Source organism: Petromyzon marinus, unplaced genomic scaffold (assembly GCF_048934315.1).
Source record: "Petromyzon marinus isolate PM22_M1 ecotype Great Lakes invasive population unplaced genomic scaffold, UKy_Petmar_22M1.pri1.0 PM_Scaffold_7, whole genome shotgun sequence".
Lineage (NCBI taxonomy): Eukaryota > Metazoa > Chordata > Hyperoartia > Petromyzontiformes > Petromyzontidae > Petromyzon > Petromyzon marinus.
In genome coordinates, this window is record NW_027423677.1 from 3,415,034 (window position 1) to 3,432,720 (window position 17,687).

At 45.6% G+C, this 17,687-nt stretch overlaps 1 protein-coding gene across 1 annotated transcript; it reads right to left on the minus strand.

The window, feature by feature from the left end:
- Positions 1-8,627: 8,627 nt before the first annotated feature.
- On the minus strand, positions 8,628-11,989 carry LOC142923798 (exosome complex exonuclease RRP44-like). The gene is made up of 4 exons (XM_076064772.1): positions 11,802-11,989; positions 11,313-11,450; positions 10,013-10,159; positions 8,628-8,874 (listed from the first exon to the last, which is right to left on the minus strand). The coding sequence occupies exons 1-4, from the start codon at positions 11,940-11,942 to the stop codon at positions 8,737-8,739; spliced, it is 564 nt and encodes a 187-aa protein (XP_075920887.1). The 5' UTR covers positions 11,943-11,989; the 3' UTR covers positions 8,628-8,736.
- Positions 11,990-17,687: the final 5,698 nt, after the last annotated feature.

The window sequence follows — 17,687 nt, forward strand, 5'->3', positions numbered from 1 at the left end:
GTCCGCAATAACGCGTGAGATGCGTAACACAGACTGAACAAAGACTAAGGAACGTGGGTAGCATCTAGAAGCATCCAGCAGCATCCCGCCTTGTGTGATGCTACGCCGAGGCAGCCGTTACGACCGCTTATTCCTACTCGCGCGACGTAGTTCCATTCATTCAACCGAGTTAAATCCAGTTCGGATCCGCGTTATACAAAAAATGCGTTCCTTCATACATTCATCATCGCGTTATATCCAATTTGCCAGTTACAGGAGGTATAGGACAACAGACTGCAGCTCAAAATGCTAGCTAAACATATATTTTTTCCATCCAAGACCGGAGTTTATATTTTATTCCTGTGTTATAAGGGTATTACGTTCAGGGGCTAAATGCCAATGTATGGGTCTGATAGCCACGGGAGAGCCTCAGGAGAGAGTTTGTGTCATCTTGCCACCCCCTCCATTGAAGGAGCGCAGACTACAGTGGTGTAAAATGTGGTCCATAGTTTGGGTTGCATGGCCACAATCGTACAGTAGCTTATTTTTAATGCACTGCTATGTATCTGTATGAGTCTCTATGAATCTCTAGGAATCATAATGGGTCTCTCTGTATCTCCTATGTATCTCTGTGTCTCTATGGGTTTACTATACGGTCCCACAGTTTGGGTTGCATGGCAACAAGCGCTATGCTGTGGCTTGTGTCATTAATTTTCGGCCCGCTGACGTTCCGATGCGGCGAGCGTTTGTTTTTTGTGCACTACTGCTGGCGCAGCAAGCAGCAACAGCAGCATGGTCACAATACAAATCGGTGGTATTCCGAGGTTGCGCGTCGCGCCGCACGGTGAGTACCTCCGGGCGGACGAGGTGCATGCGGATCCGCTGGTGCTGCAGGTTGGACGAATCCAGCGACACGCGCACGCACACGCGGTCGAACATGTTCAGCGCGATGCCCTCCACGCACAGCGTGGGGCCCTACACAAAACACAAAGACATATCTCCAATGTAGCCTTAACAGACTGTTGGGGCAAGTGCTGTTGGCGAGGAGGACAGATGAAGGCCGGCACGGCACACAAGGGGGTGGGTCGCCAGCACCATGCCCGGCCGCCTTTGTCTTCCCAGTGGCGATGTTTACACACCGCACCAGGCATTCAATTGAGTTCCGAGTCAACCTAGGGGAGGCCCAGGACCGGTTCAGATAATCATCACTGGTGTTGACCGTGCGAAGGAATTGAACCCAAGTCGCCGGGATCGTAGCGCAGAGCGCTAACCACTACACTACCGCTGACTGCTCTCTGCCAAGTGCCCTGCACACAAGCACGGATTGACGTAAACCCAACGTTATTATTCATACTATTACATGGGTCACTCAGAAAAGCCTCACTGATTCTCAAAACGTTTGCATTCAAGGTCACTGCTACGTCTTTGTAAAAGGAGGCGAACGATTGATATGTGCTCCCCAAATAAGTAATTTGCATGTAATTTGCCAACCTTGGACCATGATGCTGGCACACGAATAACGTTACAGGATCTTTTAACGTACACTGTTAAAGCTGATAGCCTGTAAATATTTTACGCTTAATACACACCACAGTATTAACCGGAGTGGCCACCGAGTTTGAAACGCAAACCTCCACAACACACAGCGAATGCAATACCGCTTGGGCCACCTCAGCGCGAGCTGAAAACCAGGCATGAGAAGCCCTTTTGAGCTTCTGGTCCAAATTAGGCTGTGTGCATTATCCGCGCAGAGTGACAATGTAATGCGGCATGCAAGGCATGCTGGAAAGGACCGGATCCACTGGTCACACATGTGCTTTTTGCCATCTAGAGATCACTTTTTGCATCAACTACTATTTCCCTCATTTGTTTTTATTCTACAAGTACTTTTCTGCCCTTTGAGTTTCTCATTGTTTACAGAAAGCATTAGATTTTCTCTATAATTCTTCCGGATCTGAGGGATTTTACTGTATTTTTAATCTGATGTCCTCTCCGTGACAATACGGGCTCCGTCATGGCAGTTATTTCCAAAGCATATTTAATTGTGACCGTTTTATAATTGAAACGCATTTACATCATTAAATTCAGTTTCAGTTTATTTTGGTATAGCCCTGTGAGCCATCCGGCTCTAATGTATCCACCGGTGTAACTTCCTCTGTAATAGTCCACACTGCCAAATGGCAAAAAAACGGAGCTTCGTATCTCACTGTGTTCTTCCACCTTAAACCAAGTGTCTGTGTGTCTGATAGAAACCTAATCGTAGAGAGATGGTCAGGGGGCTTGGGTCCCAGTGCATTAAGCCAGTCCTGGGTTTAAATGCAGAATTCAGCCGTTCGGGAAATGCCAATGCCTCCCGGTTAAGTGAACACATGCCCTACCTCCTCGTCGAAGGTAACGTTGAGCTTGAGATCTTTGGAGTCAAAGAAAACCGTCCCCTCCAAGCCGTACTTGGGAATGAGCACCACCACGGCGTTCTTGCGCACAAACAGCACGAAGCCCTCTTCGCTCACCACTCCCTTGCTCTTGAAGAACAACTAAGACCACAACAACAGCAGCCGTTAATCACCGCTACGTTGCCAAGAGCAGACACACGCGCATCACTTACCAGGCCCACAATTATTTAACAAAATTTAAGGTATTTTTCTGCATCCCCCCGCTAATTAATTCCAGTTGTGCTATTGGCATCATGTCATGGGGATTATTTTGAGTTCAATCGTGAAGGTACAATGTCAATTGTATTGACTATAATCCTCCATCACCTGACAGAGCCAATCAAATAAAGTTGTCACATCATGGGCAAATGTGCCAAGTAACCAGGTTTTTCAGCAAACACAGAAGAATGCTGAAAAGCAATGTCAAGTGTAGCCAACCAGTACAGCCACGGCACCACCACACGTAAGCGTGCGAATAGAAAACACTTGATTCTTACTACACGCACAATACGATGCCTGCTTTCGTGACCTTAAAAATGGTTTTCAAGAGACGAATGGACGCATTATCAGGTGCCTAAGCACACGCCGTGCAAGCTCCACGTGGCCCACACTTCCGCCTCCCACCTGCATGTGGAAAGCTACAGACGAGCGTTGGGCGTACTGCGCCATCTTGTGGCGGTAGTTGAGGTTGTTGCAGAGCTGCTGCTGCTTCTGCTTGTCGGTGAGCGCCGGGTACGTGGGGTCGGCGCCCACGCACACGGCCAGCAGCCGGTGCACAATCACATCCGAGTATCTGTAACGGTACAGGGAGACAACAACAACAACAATATTCACATTTGTTGTAGCCTCTATTTAATATGAAGATTAAATTTACAGTAGATACAGGCTGCGGTATGGCCACGAGATGCCAACGGAGCAGCGGTATTAATCCACCAAGCACCGCGATTCATTCTGGTGGATCTCAGCGGGTTTGACGATCCACCAGAAAGCTACGCAAACAATGACTCAGATGGATTTAACGCTGTGATAGAATACTGTACTCTGGCCATACCACGTTCTAGCACCATCTGCTGGTGGAAATTATCTTTGTTAATGTATGAATTAAATTCTTTGTTGAGGATTTTTTATTTGTCAACAGATGTAGCGCAAATTGCTGCCTGCTCATATCTGTGTTCTTATTTAAGATCCACAACAAAATCGTTAGCGATCCATGGCAGAATTGCAATTCACTTTTGGCCGCCGCTGCAACACGGCAATGGATTCTTGATTCTGCACGTGGAACACTGTCACCCTCCTTGTAGGCGTTGGTGTTCTCCGGATCCTATAGTTTTTCCCCAACACAAGCCAAACAACCATTTAAGGAATTGGCCAAACTTCCCGTTTATAGGACCTTTTAGAAAAATAACTCAAAATCTGAATCTTTATCCTGGAGAAATCCGATTCGCGATAAAAGCTCGTTTTGACAGATGTCCAGTAGGTATATGATAGGAGTGCTAAGAAGAGGAAAGGTAAACAAATCAGTAAAAGTAAATAATAGAAAAAAGATATACAAGTTGTATGTTAAACTTAATTCGCACCGTACGTAGCCAACCGTGCTAATTGGAGGTGTCCGTAATCACAAGTTAACATTGCATAAGTACATCAATTAATAAATAAATTCCTAAACTTGGGAAAGGCAGCACAGTTCCAGACCACACCAAGACAACAACATAGTCCCCTCAATAATCGCGAAGGTCGATTTCACGCGTGTGCCTGACGCCAGAGCACGTCACCGTCGAATGGGCAACGTGAAGTGGGTGTAGATGGCGGTGGCGAGCCCGTAGTGGTGGGTGTCGGGATCCATGCCGGAGCAGAAGTAGATGGCCTGCATCATGCAGCGCGTGGCCAGGATGCGCAGCAGAGTGTTGAGGTATGGTGGCGCTCCCGGCACCGCCGCCCGGTCCAGGGACTCGGCCAACGCCTTAGCCGAGTCCACCTGGATCTCGATGTTCTGCGCAAAAAAATCGGGCACACCGGCGTTTGTGAGGTGACTATCCCGCACGTGGCTTGTAGTTCAGTGCTGGGGAAGCAGCAAGGGTTGTGGTGTATTGGAAAGAAAACGTTATTCAGCGCACTTCCTGTGGGCATTCAGGTTTCCATAACCTGGCTTGCCAGGAGAAGGCAGTACAGCAAGTGGATTAATCTACATCTGGCACAGTGCCTGGCTGCCTTCCAGCGTTGTCTGTGGTTCGTCACACCTTTTGAGTTGTTCTGCCTCTAAGGGCGAGTGGAAACTATACGGCTACATCTCAAGATAAAGGTAAAAGGTGCAGCCCTGCAATTGCTCGCTCAGGCCAATACTGACATCGTTTCAAGACACCTCTGCTTCACAGTAGGGGGTAGCACATTCCCACCCATTTTGAGCATAATGTTCATCACAATAAGTCGACCTGATATTTCAACATTTCAGTGCTGGAATTTATCTAAAATTAAATACAGTACTACATTTATCGTGATGGTTTTTTGTTGCTTATTTCTGTGGAGTAGCTGGGAAACGAGCCGAGTCCTTCAACTCCCTACACTTGATAACACAGTATGTTCAATGTGGCTGCTGGATTTTGAAGCCAGGGTCCCAGCTGTAATCTCTGGGTCATAGGGTGACCCAGGTGACCCTTGCAAATGAGACTATTATGTTCTCTTGAGTTCTCACCCGGTTAAACCAAAAGACCTCAAACAAAAATTTGAGCCACCCGACGACCTCTGAATTCCTTGCGAGGAGGATGATATTGAAGGAAGGTTAACAGCAATCTAGAGACAGTAGAACCCCTCTTAAAGACGGTAATTGGTTCCACGAACACGAGCATTAAAGGATTTGGTCATTAAGCGAGTATAGGAAATACGTGTTAAAAGCTTAATTCGTTCCGATAGCATCGAAAGTTTCCCTTGTTCACCCAAAAAATGTACTTTATAATATTTAAACAATGGATATTAATACATAAAGATACTAACATTATAAACACATCATATTAAAATAAACACTGTTAATAAATGCATGAATTCATTTTGATTTAAAACTTTCGTGACTGCAGGGATTCATATTCTTGGTTCTTTCGGTAAATTCACGTAGAAGGGAAACAATAAAATAATAAAAATATACAACAATAAAATTCTCACGACGTTTCGACTGCAACACAAGCAATCATCATCAGGTGTGAAAACCACAACAAGAAAATTTGAAAAAAGTGGCGGTTATTTTAACGTTAGCACCACGGAGAGAGATTTGATAAGCCATTTCGGGTCTTAATTGATTGATCACGCTTAAGGTGGCTGTCAGAACGCATCCATTATTTTTTGTCTCCCCCCTCCTCTTTTCCGAACATAGATGGACTCGTCCATCTGAACAAACTGTCAAATCTCTCTCCGTGGTGCTAACGTTAATATATATGTAGCAACCATTGTTCGACTGCAAAAGCTTTGCAGTACCCTCCCGAAGTTATGAGATTCAGTGAGGCTTTCCATGGTTAAGGATCATAGTAGTAATAACACGTTTATGTTAGCGATGAGAGGAAACCTGATAACCTGGAGTCAACCCATGCTAAATAGGGGGAGAACATACAAAATCTACATGGAAAGGCAACCAAGTCGGGCATCAATCTTAGGCCATTCTTGCTGTGAGACATGTGTTACCATTGTGCCATCCTGGTTTGGCTGCTTATGTATGTACACATGCTTGTGTGGATCTGTACAATGACACTTAAACAGTGCCACGCATCATGGGATTACATGTGCACCTGGCAACAACGCACGTTAGCTGCTGAGTATGGGTTGCAATGTGCACACTCGCGAGTTCACAGTTGTTGGTGCATCTCACCGGTCGACGTTGGATCTCAAGGAACACAGGTTTGAGCTCAATAACTCTGGCACCATATCAATCCTCTGCAGGCGCACAAACACATAAACGCAACAACTTCTCTGTCAATAAACACAATCTGGCAAATACATATGCACCAACTCAACGAGTGTTTTGCAAGCAAACCCACACATGATTAAGTCACCTGCAGGTAACTGTTCAGCAAGGGGATGTTTTCGCGAATGCCAGTTAAGATTGTATGGGTTTTATTTAGAGGAAATCTGATGAATCCAGAGGAAACCCATTCACTAACAGGGGGGAGAACAAACAAAGCTGCAAGCAAAAAGGCACAAGAGTTGAGTAATCAAACCCAGCGTCTCCTTGCTGCAAGGCACGAGTGTTACCACTGCGCCGATAGCCTGCCGCTCATGATGTCACGGTACATCATATTATAAGAAATCCACAAAAATCACCTCGTTTAAAACATCATGAGAGATATTTAGCATTGTTGTTGCACATTTTTTAAATTCTAATTCATTTTTAAGTTATCGTTATTCATACGGGAAGTACTGAAAAGCACGCAAAAAAATGTGGTGAAAATGTCAAATACAATTACAAAGTTGTGGGGAAACTGGTACCGCGATGATCGTTACATCGTAATATTTTACATCATGTCGTAAAGTTAAGAATGAAAGGATGAAATCGGCGGGTCGTAAAACACTTGATATTGTGGCAAGAAGAAATCCACATCTCACCTTCTCACACAGGTAAACTGTGGTACCACGCAGAGATGCCTCCTCATCCAAGGCATTCCCCGGCCGGATAAAATAGCTCACATCGGCGATGTGTACCCCAACCTAGAACACACATTAACACACCGTCACCACCCTCACATGCATGGATGTGTAATGACAGGGTGATACCTGCCGGCCTGTAAGGGTAATTAAGGTTATAGCTGCATTACATAATGCCTTATTATGAAGGGGCGTATCTGGGGTAAAGGTCAACGGCGGAGTCAGTCGAGAAGCTCCGGGAACCATCCCGAAGGGCCTAGAAGGTTCTAGAAAGGGGGCGTGGCCAGAGGTGGAGCTTGGCCACTCCAGGCAGATATAAAGAGCACCGAATCAGAACTTCGGGGCTGTTAGCGTGGGGTCTGGGTCCTGGTTGCGTCGCTACGGTCGTCATCTCTTCGTCTCCGACCACGTGGCTGGTTCTTCTGCAAGAGCAGCTCTGTCTCCGCCGCTACGCTCGTCAACCAGCCAGCGTAGCTACGCAGGACGCAAATGGGCTGCGTGTTTGTACAGCCTAGGTGTAGCCGCGTTACGAAGTGTATCGCCCTGTGTGCTTTTAATAAATAAGACGCCTTCTACTAGACGTCTGGCGGAAGTCGCTCACTCCACATGCATGCATAACCTCCACCATAGCCACTCCAACCAAAGCACAATAATGTGAAATGAAATGCACACCCATTACTACCTGGTGCATTCATTGTGAACCAGGCATTCGGCCAGTGACGTGGACACTTAGGCCAGTGGGGTCTTAGCCATGGCTTGGCTCAGGCTTGGCTCTCGCGCAACATGCATTGAGATTATTTCTATTATTTTGGCTGCTATAAATGTCCAAATGATGGGCCACTTTGTTGAGCTATTCAGTTGTGGCCAGGTCACTAATCAAAAATAAATCAATACCTCAGTGGGCTTTTCCTGGTAAGATGGGGATGGTTTAGTTGTATTTGTTTGTGTTTGGGTTATTTGTTGATCTTTCTTGTACTTTGCACTACTATTATGTTTTTGTACTGTTTGCTGTTGTAACGTTCTTACCCGCCTCTACTGGACATGTGAAAAATAGCTTTATAGCTCATTGGATTCCTCCAGTATAAATATTCTGATTCTAATTCTCAATAAGCCACATCAAAGCAACGCTTAAACCCCAAGCTGCCTCTAAGCATGGTTCCAGCCCTGAGCCTCCGTGTCCCTTGTGCCTCCACGTATATCTCTGCATGCTCCCAGCCACGCTCAGAATTTCCGTGAGCTGAGCCTGAGCCAAGGCACAGCTGACCCACTCATACTTCTTTGGAGGCAACGGAGCAGATCAAGCCAGAACCAAGCCATGTTGAAGTCAGTCCTGAGCCGAGCAGAGACCAAGAATACGGGCACTAAGGCAACAATGTTTGGAAACTTAATAACAGGAATATTGTCCACCCCTTTGTCAATCCACTGCAGGATGAGGGCTTCTCCATGCCGTAATGGGTTGCGATTGTCATTTGACCTTGCTTTGTTACGATGGTCAATGCAGGTGGTGAAGGGGAGAACTTGGGCAGTTTTTTTTAGATATCACTCTGTACCGGTGTTAGCCATGACTGGAACTAAACCAGCTTGACAGGATGAATGTGCAGTGCACTTATCATTGTGCCACTTAAACTCCCCTTGTAACCTCCGCTAGCATTGACAAAACCATGAAAGGAATAGGCACGAATTACCGCGACCGTGACCACGATTACCACCACCAAATGAATACCTCGGTGTTCCCATTGTCGAGCGGTTTGCAGTGTAGGGCATCGTCGATGTCTGTGCAGCCTGGAGGATCCACACTGCAGATGGACAACGCACGAAGGTCCTCCCTGCCAGCCTGGTCCTTGTACGGGACACACACAGCACCAGGTTCAACAAAACGCTGACTTACAACAAACAAAACACAGGGTGAGCCATACATGGGTAAACCAACTTCATTCTAATGGCGTTCTATCTTCTCAATAGGCGACTGAATATTCTGAAAGTACAGTCCGTTCTCCTATAACTCTGCGTGTTTTCACATCGTGAATTAGATATAATGCGATGAATGCATTAGGGAACACATTTTTTCATAACATGGATGCGAATTGGATAAAAGGCGATCGAGTGAACAGAACTGCGTTGTGCGAGGCAGAATAAGCGGTTGTACGGTTGCCTCGGTGTAGCATCACACAAGGCGGGATGTTTCTGGATGCTTCTAGATGCTACTCACGTACCCGAAGTCTTTGTTAAGCCTGCGTACGCATCTCACGTGTTATCGCGGACTGTGCTTTACCCTATATTATTTATTATGCGATTTTTCCACAATTCGGTGTTCTTCAGGAACGCAAGTACAGCGTTATAGGAAAAAAGTCTGTAGTCCCCTTGCTCCATTCATTTATGTACTGGACCATCTCCACGGCTACTGCAAAGTCCTCCATATCCTGGCTCACCACTTTGATCCGCATCTCTCGAGGCCTGCCTCTCGGGTCTCCGCCCTGGTGCTTCCATAAGTCCATCGCCTTCATTCCTCCGATGTGAATTTCCTCTCTTCTTACGATGATGTGTCCGAGCCATCGACTTTCTTTCAGGTCGACGGCTTTTCTATATACGGTCTGCGGTAAAGGCGTAGAGCCCCGTGGCTTCTCGTTCATGACAGTGCAGCGGAAGGACCTCGACTGGAGGGAGAGCTCCAGAGAAGTCCTCTAGAAGGTATTCTACGCAGGCCAAACATCTTGAAACTATTGCGGTTTGACAGCACGATGATGATGATGGGGGGTGTTTTCGCATTTGTCTATTGTCGGGGGCCTATACGTCGGGGGCCACACGTCATGGGCCACACCAAAGGCCACCCAGGGGCCACCAGTGGCCCGTGGGCCTTGTAATAAAGAACATTGAAGTAAAGGATTCTCACATGCACGACCGAACACACCAACACACCGCAGGCGTAAGAATTGAACTCAATCGATGAATTGACATATCGTCACACGTCTCATGCGTACCTCCGCTGTGATGCTGAACGTGGGAGGGGGCAGGCATGCAAGTACGGCCTGGCTGAAGGGCTGGTGTGGCACGTCGTGCTCCAGCAGCAGCACCTCCGTCTCCGTCTCCTTATCCCCACATTTGCCCAGAGAGCGCACAAAATGGCCCTGCACAAGCACACGGACGATTAGCACGGTTGTCTACGTATGGTACGGAAGAAGTTCAACATGCATATGCACATACGTGGCCAATCGTCACCGGTATCCCTTTTCCACTGGTACATTGGAACCCAGACAGTGCAGATCTCTCGAAGTGTCTGTGGTCACCCACTGGCTTTTTGCCGTGTCGAACCAGAACCAAACCGTAGTATGCTGGCCCCACAAGGCATCCAAATATATCCGGGGGCCGAGCAGGGCCAGGGGCGGGGCTAGCGACACGTTAATTGTGTGACGGCAGTCAGTACACCGCGGGGACGTGGCACCACAGCGTCATCTGCACGTGCCTAGCCTTGTTCAAAGCATTGACCGTCCATGACATGGATCCGCTTTTGCAGTGGATAAACAACCTGCAGCCTACTAAACCGTGCCAGCCATGGTGTCGCTCGGTTGTGCAGTGGCAAATAGGTATGAAAAGCACAACCACAATGCCAACCTTGTACCTAACGTACATTATGTAGAATATTAACCGACATCTGTTTAAACAAAGATACAACCCAAAGAATACATCTTAACAATATATTTAACTTTTCACCAATTTTGTTTCTCATTGTGTTAATGGTATCGCACAAGACAAGCAATCTATACAAACCCTTCGTGGTCAAGGACGACCCACAGGAGCAGACATAACAGAGCTACTTCTAAGATCCATTGAAGTGAAATGCAGTCCAAATTGTAGGGGGGCAGTGCTTTTCCAACCACTCTGCCAATCAAAGTAATGTTCATCACATGGCAGTCAAACGCAGTAGTTTTCTCAGAGATGGAAATCAAACAATCGAAGTGCACGACCAAATTTAATATCGTTTTTGGTGCAGTTATTGGTGACTGGGCTGAGACTATCAACTTACAACACCTTAATAACCTAGGTTGAATCACAGGTGAGTTTGCCATGCTTTCAAACAAAAAAATATCACAGTGGTGCCACTTCAACCACCCTGACTTCCAATTCACCGTGTCACCGTTCGTGTTTTGGGTTCGACGGCTGTATTGCATACAGAGCCGCGTGGCCGCGCGTCAAGTGACAGAAGGATGAGCCCGACGATGCCGACCACGGGACAGACGGGTGAGGTGTCACGGCGTCCGGGGCGTCACGGTGCAGTCGTACGTTCGGGTAGCGGGAGTGTCGCAGCCAGCCATCGATGGCCACCACGATGCGGTGGGCCTGCAGGGACGCTGCTTGTCTTGTCTCCACCCGCACTCGTGGCATGCGGCGGTCCGCGGGCGTGAACAGGTGGCGGGTGGCCTGCAACACGCACAAAGAGCCCCCAGTAAGGCATTCAACAAACTGTTTGGGCAAGTGCCGTCAACACACACCTATTCAAGCTGGTACGGCAAACGACGGGGTGGGTACGGCCAGCACCATGCCCGACCGCCTTTGTCTCCACAGCGCTGATGTTTACATGCCACATCAGAGACTCATTTATGGCCGAGTCGACCTAGGGAAGGGCCCAAGACAGGTTCAGACATTTGGCGCTGTTTATTGGTTATGAGCGATAAATATAATCCAACTCGGGTCCCAGGATTCGTAGCGCAGCGCGCTAACCGCTACATTACCGCTCCCCACACGTACACACACACATGCAGATCAGCCCACCTCCTTGATTGGGCTGGGCATGAGCATGCCCATGCACAGCGGCCTCGAGTTCCGCTTGATGATGCCGACCACTTTGCCAGTGGGCCGACGCATCTTCCCACTTTCGGCTTTCAGCTGGAGACCAAAACAAAGGACAAACATCGTGTTGCGTAATCTAAGCAAGAGCGACGACAGCAGCAGCAGCTGGGATAGCACCGGGAGATGACAACGCAAACTCGAATGAGCACTCACCACAGTAGCGTCTCTCTCACACACTGAAATAATGAAATAACTATTTTTTTTACCAACTCACTGCATAACACAATACAATTTGGCTTGAAGGGGAAGGAGCAATCCAAAACAATAGCGCTTAACCTGTGGATGTGGTTTCATGCTGTGTCTCATCAATGTCAATAATGAGACTGACGCTTTGTTAAAATGACAAAAGATCACAGTGAGGAGTCCTCCGTAAATATTGATAAGTTAAAACAGTTCTGGCGATTGATAGAATCAACCGGAACACGCCCATCAGATACCACACGTTTAAAAAAAAACGCGTAAGCTTTTGCGACCAATATTATCTACAACAAAGGTTACCCTCCCATCTAATTCACAATTTGATGCTTAATCTCTCGATTCTTTATGATTTCACTGATTGACATTTTCTCTTACCTGCTTAGCACATCAGTCACCCTATATGTGTTTAATGTTTACGTAACGTTTTAATAAGTATAACTGTGCAATGATCAGCCTATAAATAATCTGCCCAAGCCAACTTGCACTACATGCGATTTAATATCTAACACTTGTTTATGTTTGTGCAATATTGTCGACTTTTCATAAACCACAGTTGTTTTCGTGCCAATTTCAATTAACTTCATTGCTGTACTTTATTATGTTTTGCATTTTGTCACTGTGGTATGTATGCATGTAGAACTTATTTCGCACCGTACACAGCCAACCATGCTAATCGGAGGTGCGCGGAAAGGACAACAATCTAAATACAAAAAGCAGTTCTAAAGAAATTAGTTTTCAATATAGAGGCCACCCTGTGACCCAGGTCACTCTCGCAAATGATACGTGTCCTGATCTCTTGAGTTCTAATTAAGTTAATTAAAATAAACATTAAAAAGGAGCTCAGACCGTGGAAGCGCCACCGTGTTGAGCCTGGATATGCATAACAGGTGGTATAGGCTCTGCGCCAAAATGGCAGGCAGCAGAGCGCAGTACAGCAAAATGAACTGTTGTCCTGTCCTTCTATGCTCCTGATCTATGCCCCCCCCCGTTCACCAACCCGCATCGAAGTATGGTCAAATAACCCCTACGTACATACAAAAATAGTATGAAATGATTAGCACTCCTGACTTGATTTTGAAGTAATGTAATGTAAAGTCATTTAATAAACGCAAAATCAAGCTAACAGCATCTCTAATGTGGATTGTTGTCTGGTCACACGGTGTTCATTATGTTTAAGGTCTCTCTTGAAGTGGTTGAGTTTTTGTTGTTATTCTTTGTTTAAACTATATTAAAACTATAATCTTAGTTTTTTTTTTTTCGGTAAAGTCACGTTGAAGGGAAACAACAAAATAATAATATATATATAAAACAATAAAAAATTCTCACGACGTTTCGAACATAACTCAAACGGTCGTCTTCAGGTGTGTTGGTTTGCATAAATTTATTTTTAAACGGTGCATTTATAGTTAGACGTTAACAAAGTCGTAATTAATCGCAGTAACAGTTCTATTTCCGATAGTCTGAAATCCGTTTTAGCTAAAGGTCTAAACTTTGCAGTCACACCTAAACACATACCAGTTAATGATATAATTGCCCAAGTAGACGTTGCTCTCAGGGGCCTGGGTCACATCGCTGCAGACGTAGCAAGATCTGAAATCGCTGCAACCCTCAAAAACGCTAAGATGCCAGCTAGCAACCTCAGCAAAGATGAGCGTTTTGAATTATATAAATTAAAAAAGAGGAATGATATTGTAGTCCTCTCAGCTGACAAAGGCAATGCTACTGTCATCATGGATAAAATAGAATACAACAACAACATTAAAGAATTACTCGACGATGGTAGTTATACAAAAATAAAAAGAGATCCCACCAACAGCCTCGTCACACAAACCAACAAAATAATTTCTGATTCAACCGCATTAATTGATCAATCTAAACAGTTTTCGTTGAAACCTTCTGCTGCCAGGCCACCAAGATTATACGGCTTACCAAAAATACATAAAGTAGATACACCCCTTCGTCCCATAGTCTCTACTATCGGCTCCCCCACCTACAAACTAGCTCGTTTTTTGTCTGAAATCCTGCGTCCTTTCACTGGAAAGACCACCTCTGTGGTACAAAATTCGACTCACCTGGTATCGACAATCAAGGGTATTTCCCTGTCCCCAGACGACCTGCTTATCAGTTTTGATGTAGTTTCCTTATTCACCAAGGTTCCTGTACCTGACACCATTGCAATCATTGAAGACTTGGTTCATCAAGGACTAAACACTGAGGTACCCCCCCTGGTGAGACACTGTTTAACCAATACATACTTCACTTGGAATGGAACTTTCTACAAACAAACTGAGGGTACCCCAATGGGCTCCCCCCTTTCTCCAGTTATAGCTAACATTTTCATGGAGAAATTTGAGACTGACGCCATCCAGACTGCCACTCTGCGCCCAACCTTATGGAAGAGGTACGTGGATGACACTTTTGTCATCTGGCCACATGGCCGGCTTGCTCTAGACCAATTCTTCGACCACATCAATTCCATACACCCAGCCATCAGATTTACCATGGAAGTCGAAATAGATGGCAAGATACCTTTTTTGGATGTCCTAATTAAAAAGAGACCTGATGGTTCAATGAGCCACTCTGTCTACAGGAAAGCTACCCATACAGATGCTTATCTGAAACCGGATTCCCACCACCATCCATCACAGAAGAATTATCTCATCAAGACTCTGTATCATAGAGCCCAATGCATATCCGACCAGGAACACATAAGCAGTGAACTCAAGCACGTACACCAAGCTCTTAGGGCTAATGGTTACTCCGACTATACAATCCGCAAAGCTATCACTCAAACCATGAAGAAGAACCCTCTTGAGGAGCCTTTCAAAACCATCACTTTACCCTACATTGCGGGGGTCACAAAAAAGATCTCCAAAATCCTGAATAAACACAAGATCCAGGTCCGTTTCAACACATTACATAAAATCCGTGATCTGGTTCCGTCTGTAAAAGATGTGATTCCGGACATACAATACCCTGGTGTCTACAAACTAAGTTGCCTCTGTGGTAGTAGTTACATTGGAGAAACCAAACGCCATGTCTCGGACCGCATTCGTGAACACAAAGCAGACCTTAAACACGGTAGGACCAACACCTCGGCCGTGGCAGATCATTGTTCTAATTCAGTAGGCTCACATGCCATTGACTTTTCCAAGACAGAGGTTCTTTGTAAGCCATCTGGCTTCCATGAGAGATTCGTTCATGAGGCTATCCACATATACAAGCACAGAGACAATTTCAACCGAGAAGATGGATTCTATCTTAGCAATCATTGGAAAGATTTGATAAACCATTTCAGGTCTTAATTTATTGTTTACGCTTACAGTGGCTTTCAGACAGCATACATTATAAAAAATTTCATCTCCCCCCTCCTCTTTTCAGAATATAGATGGGCTAGTCCTAAATAAACTGCCAAATCGTTGCGCGTGGCGCTAACGTTTTTATAAATAAATAAATGCGCCGTTTAAAAATAAATTTATGCAAACCAACACACCTGAAGACGACCGTTTGAGTTATGGTCGAAACGTCGTGAGAATTTTTTTATTGTTTTATATATTTTATTATTTTGTTGTTTCCCTTCAACGTGACTTTACCGAAAAAAAACTAAGAATATGAATTACTGCAGTCACGAAAGCTTTAAATCAAAATTTATATTAAAACTATTTAAAAACTATAAACTAAATAACTTTACCAGGTAAGGACCCTGAGAGCTCTATAGCTCTTTTTAAGTGACCTGGCCACAAATGATCGTTCAGTGAAGTATCTTATCACATTTGAAATTGATAGCAGCCACATACTCTAAGTGCATGTCAGATTGTAACTGTGGAGGGAAAAGCCGGAGGACCTGGAGAAAAATCCATGCGACCACGGGGAGAGAGACACGCACACTGCAGGTGTCTGGGTTTGATTTTGGTTCGGCAGTGTTCACGCTCCACTCACCACATCCTCTTCATTCTCTTCTGCAACGTCCCCTGCGACGCCCTCATCGTGCAGGACCAGCGAGGAGGGGGCAACCCAGCGCTCCTCGGGGAACATCTCCACGCACACGATGTCGTCGTGCATCGCGCGGTTTAAATGCTGCAGCCCCTGGATCAACACCTGCACGCAGACAAAAAAGATCCCCCGTATAGTCTTAACAGACCGCTGGGCCAAGTGCTGTTAGAGAGCAGCATATACAGTAAAACCTTGGATTGCGAATAACTTGGTCTGTGAGTGTTTTACAAGACAAGCAAAATTTTTAATAAATATTAATTTGATAAACGAGCGAGGGTCTTGCAATACGAGCAGCTTTGTACTGCCGAGCGTCACGTGATCACAACTGATATACGAGTGCTTTGATATACGAGTGCTTTGGATTACAAACACGTTTCCGGAACGAATTATGCTCGCAATCCAAGGTTTTACTGTACAAGAGTTTTAATACCACGAATAAACAATTTAAAATGTAGGACTATGAGCCCATGAATCTTCTGAAACCAATGTTTTTCAGTAACATATGTTCAAGTAGGGCAATTTCTAGATTGGGTTTTTTTTTCCAACAAAGGGCCAATGTACCTAATTGTTATTTAACGTTACATTTTGGAGGTGGAAATAGACCATTCATTTTGTTAACAAAGTAGTCACAACCATCATTAGACCTCCTTTGCCAGTACCAAAATATAATAGGGTTTTTCCCCTTTTTTCTGGCAACAAAACTGAAACCTCTTACAAGGAACCAGGTGTGCATTAACCACAATACTTGTGGTCAAAATGCAAACAAAAACACACTGATAATATTTGCAATATATGCGTACGCCTTTTGGCGTCCTCTGGTCTCGCACCAATTGGGTCGAGGCTCAAAAGAAAGCCGTCCCTGGTGTGAACCAATCAGTCTCAAGGACAATGCATATATTATCATAGTGTGTTTTTTGTTTGCATTTTGACCACAAGTATTGTGGTTAATGCACACATGATTCCTTGTAAAAGGTTTCAGTTTTGTTGCCAGAAAAAAAAGGGAAAAACCCTATTATTAAAGTAGTCACAATTAACGTATATACGTAGTTGTGGTGGCGTAGCTATCGAGTGTGCAGGCAGTGCAACTGCACCAAGACTCACAGGCCGGGGGGGCAGGAGCCAGGCTATGACACCTACGTAGGGTGCAAAAGACGTTCAAAATACAAATATTTTAGCCCAGTAGCTCTTAACCTTTACTGCAGCCTTGCAGTAAAGGTTAAGAGCTACTGCTCATGCCAAGAACGCTATGCCACTGCTTAATTATAAATTTGTTTTTAAAACTCACACAGATACGATCGGACAGCATTGTTCCTTCCAGACGCAGGCTTGTGAAACGTGTACCTCTTTATCACTGTCACCGTCCCCTCGCACCCTCAGAGTCCCCTCCAGGTAATTCTCACGACTCGCAAGGAAGGTTCCCTGGACAAACCGGCCGGAACGCACACCTTGCTGCAGCTGGGACAGCGGGAGATGTTCGGGGAAGATTACCCGGGACTCCACCACATCCTGCACACGTACACAGCACACGCACGGCACATGCAGGCGTCAACAACAATTTTGCAACCGCCATCACGTAACGAGACGAAGGATCCAGTCTGATTTATCTCAGAGCAGTAC